General features: G+C 70.5%; 1 protein-coding gene across 2 annotated transcripts; it reads right to left on the bottom strand.

The window, feature by feature from the left end:
• Window positions 1–1,350: 1,350 nt before the first annotated feature.
• On the bottom strand, window positions 1,351–4,415 carry SLC52A3 (solute carrier family 52 member 3). Of its 2 annotated transcripts, none has more exons than XM_035343590.1 (4): window positions 3,897–4,415; window positions 1,940–3,010; window positions 1,706–1,829; window positions 1,351–1,610 (listed from the first exon to the last, which is right to left on the bottom strand). In XM_035343590.1, the coding sequence occupies exons 2-4, from the start codon at window positions 2,965–2,967 to the stop codon at window positions 1,398–1,400; spliced, it is 1,365 nt and encodes a 454-aa protein (XP_035199481.1). In that variant the 5' UTR covers window positions 2,968–3,010; window positions 3,897–4,415; the 3' UTR covers window positions 1,351–1,397. The 2 variants fall into 2 exon arrangements, with proteins under 2 accessions (XP_035199481.1, XP_035199482.1); XM_035343591.1 differs by having other exon boundaries at window positions 1,940–3,011; window positions 4,052–4,415.
• Between the last annotated feature and the right edge of the window lie 1,051 nt (window positions 4,416–5,466).

Genomic DNA, 5,466 nt, shown 5'->3' with positions numbered 1-5,466 from the left:
GGGGGGGGGGGGGCGGCGGGAGGGAGGGAGGGGGCGGCGAGGGTCCGCTGGGCGAGGGTCTCTGGGGACTCCTGGCTGTGGGGCTGGGCTGGGCAGGAGCGTCCCCAGGGGTATGCGGGGTGCAGGGAGGGGGCTGGACCCCCCCCCCTCTCCATCAGCTCCTTGCGAGGGTTTGGGGATGCATCCAGCTCCCAGTGCCGGACAAGCCCCCCCTGCAGTGCCCCCCCCAGCTCCTCAGCCCCCTCCTCTCTCCTCACCTCCCCCCCCCTCCCCATGCCCACAGGGCCGGATCCTGAAGGACACGTGGAGCTGGGAGGGGGCTGAGCTGGGGCTGCGGGACCCCCGAGCGGGCGGCGGGCCATTAGCGATTCCACCCGCGTCCTTCCCGGAGGCGGCCGGGACGCAGCCGGGGCCGGGAGCTGGGATCCGCATGGTTGAGGCACAGCGGAGCGGCGGTCCCGAGGGGAGCAGATTGCCAGACAAAGAGCTGGGGACAAAGGCCCGGCTGCCTCGTGCCCCGGGGAAGGGGCGCACGCGCGTGCGGCCACCGGGTGCTGCCCGGCCTGGGGGCTGCCCAGCTCCCCCCCCCCTCCCTCCGGTGCCCCTCTCCAGGTCTCCCCCGTCAGCAGGGTCTGGGTGCAGCCGGGCACCAGCTGGCACGGCCCTGGCATGGGTCCCCTGCTGCCCCTTGCCGCGTGTCAGCCTTGCACCGTGTCCGGGCGGGGGGCTATGTGCTGCCGCCCCTCTCCCCCCGTGCTGCCCATCTGGGTGCAGGGGGGGGCTGCTGGGGGTGCTCTGGGGTGCACGGCGATGGGGAGGGAATGGAAAGCGTAGCTGGGGCCCCAGCAGAGTATGGAAAACCCTGGGCAGGTCACCCCGAGCCACCTCGGTGTCCCCCATTGCTCTAAAAGCTGTTGTTTGCCCACCCCGACAGCAAACCCCCTGGTCCCTCTGCCCCCGGGGAGGGGGGGGGCACATTTGTCCCTGCTCTCCACCGCCGCCTGCAGCCCCCCCATCCTGGGGGCAGCCGCTGCGCTCCGCCACGGCACGGCAATGGGAACGGGAAGATTGCTGGGGCCAGGGCCGACGGCACAGAGGGTGCTGAGTGCGTGCACGGGGTCCTGGGGGGACACGGTGCCAAACACCACCAAGACCCCCAGGGAAGGGAAGAGCAGTGGCCGCAGCACCGCTCCGCACCCAACACCCCCGTGATAGTTTGACGGAGCACCTGAGAATCCCAAGGGGGGGGGGGCACAGCGCAGGCAGCCCCTCCGTGCCCCCCAGGGGTGCGGGTCCCGGTGCCGCGGGGCGCGCTGGGGGGGGCAGCAGGTGGGTGCGGAGGCCGAAGGGCTGAGCAATCTCCTTCTATTTGTTTGAACGCGGGAGGGACGCGGCGCTCACGCCGGGCACTGCAGGCTGCAGTAGTCGGCGGAGGTGAAGAAGCCGTAAATGTTGACGAGGGGGAACATGAGCAGGGCGCCCAGCAGGGAGCCCAGCTGCTCCACCGCCCCGTACCACACCAGCGCGCTGTGGCTGCGGCTCCGCAGGATCACCCCGGCCATCACCTTCACGTAGGAGAGCATCCCGGTGAAGAGCACCCAGGAGAGGACCTGGTGGCGCAGGGGAGAGCGGTCAGCGGGGCTGCGGGGCTGGGGGGGGGAGGCCCCCGAGATCTCCCCGGGGCTGAGGGACCCCCAAGACTTACGATGACGGCGTCGCCCCACTGGGACTGCTGCAGGAGCGGGCAGGGGCTCATCACCGCGATGGCCATGTTGTAGGCACCAAAGCCTGTCCCTGCCAAGGTGAGGGCGCCCAGCAGGGCCAGGGACCTGCAAGGGACAGGCGGGTGACACTGGGGAGCGCCTGCCCAGCCCGGGGAGGAGGCACCTCTTCTCCCCCAGCGCCCCGAAACGGGGCAGTTTTGGGTCTCCGTACCCACCTGCCGGGCAGGAACATGGCCACGATGCAGGCGAGGGGGTTGGCCATGGAGCTGAGGGTGGCCGAGAGGTGGTAGGCGGTGTTGCCGTAGGGCAGGCAGGAGTAGGACTGCACCGACGGCAGGACCCCGTTGGTCAGGGAGCTCACCCAGGCGATGAGGAGGTAGATGAAGGTGAGCTTGGCCAGCGGGTAGGAGACCGTTGAAGGGTGGTCTTCCATGGGCCGCTTGGTTTTCTTTGGGCACGGGTAGCCTCTGCCTCGCCCCGAGCCGTCTCCGTCCTCGGGGATCTGGTCAAAGGAACTGAGTATGATGGTGCTGGGGAACAGCTGCTGCTGCGACAGCTCCCATACCTTCGGCTGCCTGGCGAGGAAGAAGAAGGCCACCAGGCAGGCCACCATCATCCCAGTCATGAGGAGGAAAAAGAGGAGGGTGGAGAAGTTGGCCGGGAGGTAGCGAGTCTCCATCTGGAAGACAACGGTCTCCACCGTCGCGTTGCCGGAGGTGCTGTTGACCACGCGGGTGACGTTGGCGCAGCTGGAGATGCCGGAGCCCTGGCCCAGGGCGATGAGAGCGGGGATCAGCCCGCTGAGCCCTTCCCCGATGAAGAAGGTGGTGAGGTACTGGGGCTCCAGCTGCATCATGAAGGGCAGGAATGTGACGGAGGAGGTGCAGTCCACCAGGGCCAGGAAGAACGTGAGGACGAGGAATGCGGTGCTGTGGGGCGTCCCCGCGATGAGGGACGTCTGGTTCCAGAGGAAGGCCAGCAGCAGGCAGGCCACGGCGCCCAGGGACACGATCACGTAGATGACGGCCACCTCCTTCAGCAGGCCGGGCCAGAAGCGGTGCATGAGGGTGACGAAGAGCGGCCCCACGTTGGCCATCTGGATGATGATGGTGATGTAGGAGGGCAGGTCCCACTGCTCCGGCAGCACCGTCACCAGCAGCGGCAGCTCGACCCACAGCCCGTTGATGGCCACCCACGAGCCCGTGCCGAAGACGCAGGCCAGGAGGTGGGTGAGCAGCGCCATGGCTCAGGGCCCGGCGCCCCCACCCTGGGGCAATTCCGCTGTGCTGTGGGGAAAGGCCTGGCTCAGTGACACCGCTCAGCCCCCCCCCGGACCCCCGCTGACACTGCCCGTGTCACCCCCCTGCAGGCAGCCGCAGCCGCTCCTCCCTTATTGCCAGGCGGGCGCAGGACGCGGGGAGCGGCACGGCCCAGCCCGATGCCCCCCAGCACCTCGGGACCCCCTCCTGCTCCCCGCAGCTGGTGCCGCGGGACCCCCCCCCCCTTGCCCTGCCTGCGGCACCTGCACTGCTCTGGGTCGGGCCCCGTCCCGGTGAGCCAAGGCCACGCAGCGCCAGGCACGGAGCCAGGATGGGACCTGGCAGCGCCTTGGACCTGGCCCAGCTCACGGCACGGGAGGCAGGTGGATCTCACCTGGGGGCCGCGGGGCCTGGGCAGCCGCTCTCCTGGGACCCAAGGCTTCGTCCGTCCCACCGCATCCCCGGGCAGCACCAAGAGGCGCCTGCCTCCTCCCTGGACCCCACGGCCCCACCTGCAAAACTGGCCCTGGCTCATACCAGCGAGCTGAGTCAGCCCCACGCCACATCCCCTGCCCACCCCGGCCCCCGCTCCCCTTCCGTGTGCCCAGGATCCTGCGCCCGCTCCCCACCGACCTCCCGGGGACGGGGGACCCCCGCCGTCCGTGCCCCCGAGCCCCAGGGTGGGCAAGGGGGGTGCAGGACGGGCGGCCACAACTTCAGGGCTGAGCCCTGGCGGAAGGATCCTGGTGTCCTGGAGCTGAACCCAGCCACGGCAACGGCCCACAAAAACGGCCTCATCCTGCCCGGGAGGCGTCGGGGACGTTGGGAGGGAGAGGAGGTGAGGAAGAGCCGGGCTCCCGGTCTGAGCGGTCCCCGGGGAACCGCCTGGGGCATCTCCCCTGGGGAAACTCACTGTGCTTTTGGGGGAACCGGCGGCAGCACGCGGGCGGCAGCGAGTCCTTGCTGCCTGCCGGGGCCGTGACGTGAGCCGGGCACGTCACTGCCTCCGGATGCAGATGGGTGGCAGCACGCTGTGCTCCTGCTCCTGGTCCCAGCAGGCACAATCACCCTGGCTCGGGGAGCAGCTTGGCGGGGGTCCCGCGCCTCTCCTGCCTCCTGCTCGGCTCCGGCGCCGCGTTTCAGGGCACCTGTCCTGGGTCGGAGGGGCGCAGGAGGTCCCGGGGGGGGCTCGCGAGCCATGGGAACGGTCGGCTGCTGGTGCAGGGTGAGGTGAGACACAAAGCATAAGAAAGGGTCAGGGAGAATCGCGGCGGTCCTCGGAGAGATGAGTGCCCGGGGGGGGCAGGGGGATCAGCTCCCGTCCTGGTCACCCACCCTAGGGACCCCCGCCCACCCTGCAGGAATGGGAACAGCCGGAGGGGGCTGGGGCTCAGGGACCCCACACTTTCTCCCCTCTCTCCAGCACTCGTGGGTCCCCTGGGTCTGCCAGCACAGCCCACGTCCCTGGGCCAGCATGGGACCGGCCACCGGGTCCCACTCACCTCTCCCTGCCACCGAGCACAGCTCGCCCCGTGCAGCCCGTCAGGGGCCTTTAAGCTCCAAACCCAGCCCCAGTGGCCAAAGTCCAGCTCTGTCCCCTCCTGCCCTGGCCCTACCGGCCCGGGGACAGCCCAGCCCTTGTCCTGCCCCTGGGGGCAGCTCTCCCTTCGTGTCCCCGCGTCCTTCCAGGGCCAGCCCCGTGCTCGCCGCCTGCCCGGCCGCGGTGCCAGGTGCTCCCCGCGGAGCTGCCGCTGTCCCCGCGCACCCTGCCTCCCCCGGGTGCCTTTGATTATTCCTGGCCGTGACACAGACTTTGCCCTTGTCCCCAGCTGAATGGTGCCCCACCTATTTCGGGCGTGCAAATGTCACCGAGCGACGGCTTCTGCCGCGGCTGGAATGGCTGCAGGGCCACGGGCTGTGCCGGGTGCCTTGGGGACACCGAGCACGGCCAACATGGGGCTGTCCCTCCGGGGGCGCGTGGCCGGGATGTGGCTGTGACACCGGGCACATGTCACGCACAAACGCTCCTCTGGCACTGCCACCAGCCCTGCTCACCCTGCGGGACGTGACCGGGCGCTCAGCCATGCCACGAGCCGGCGGATGAGCCGCTCGCATCACCCGGGAGCCGGCGGGCTGCAGGGGACAGAGGCCGGCACCCAGCTCCCCGGGACGCCTCGCTCCGGCTCTTCCCCCAGCACCCACAGGGTGTCGCTGGGCGAGCAGGCTGTGGCAATGCCCTGCCTGTCCCCTGCCTGTCCCCTGCCTGTCCCCTACCTGTCCCCTGCCTGTCCCCTGCCTGCTCTGCCCATGCCCAGCACCCCTGGGGTCTGCACCAGCCCCTGCACCAGGCGCAATCCCACCCCCGCTGTCCCCATGTGGGGTCCAGGAGCGGTGGGGACCCATGCTTCGGGGTTCCCGGGGTCTCTGGGCCCCGTGTTGGGGGTGGCAGCTCCCGGATGATGGGGGGGGGGGGGGGGGGGGGG

This window comes from Oxyura jamaicensis, chromosome 20 (genome assembly GCF_011077185.1).
Source record: "Oxyura jamaicensis isolate SHBP4307 breed ruddy duck chromosome 20, BPBGC_Ojam_1.0, whole genome shotgun sequence".
Taxonomy (NCBI): domain Eukaryota; kingdom Metazoa; phylum Chordata; class Aves; order Anseriformes; family Anatidae; genus Oxyura; species Oxyura jamaicensis.
Note: the sequence above shows the minus strand (reverse complement) of the source record. Positions and strands in the feature narration are given on the sequence as shown.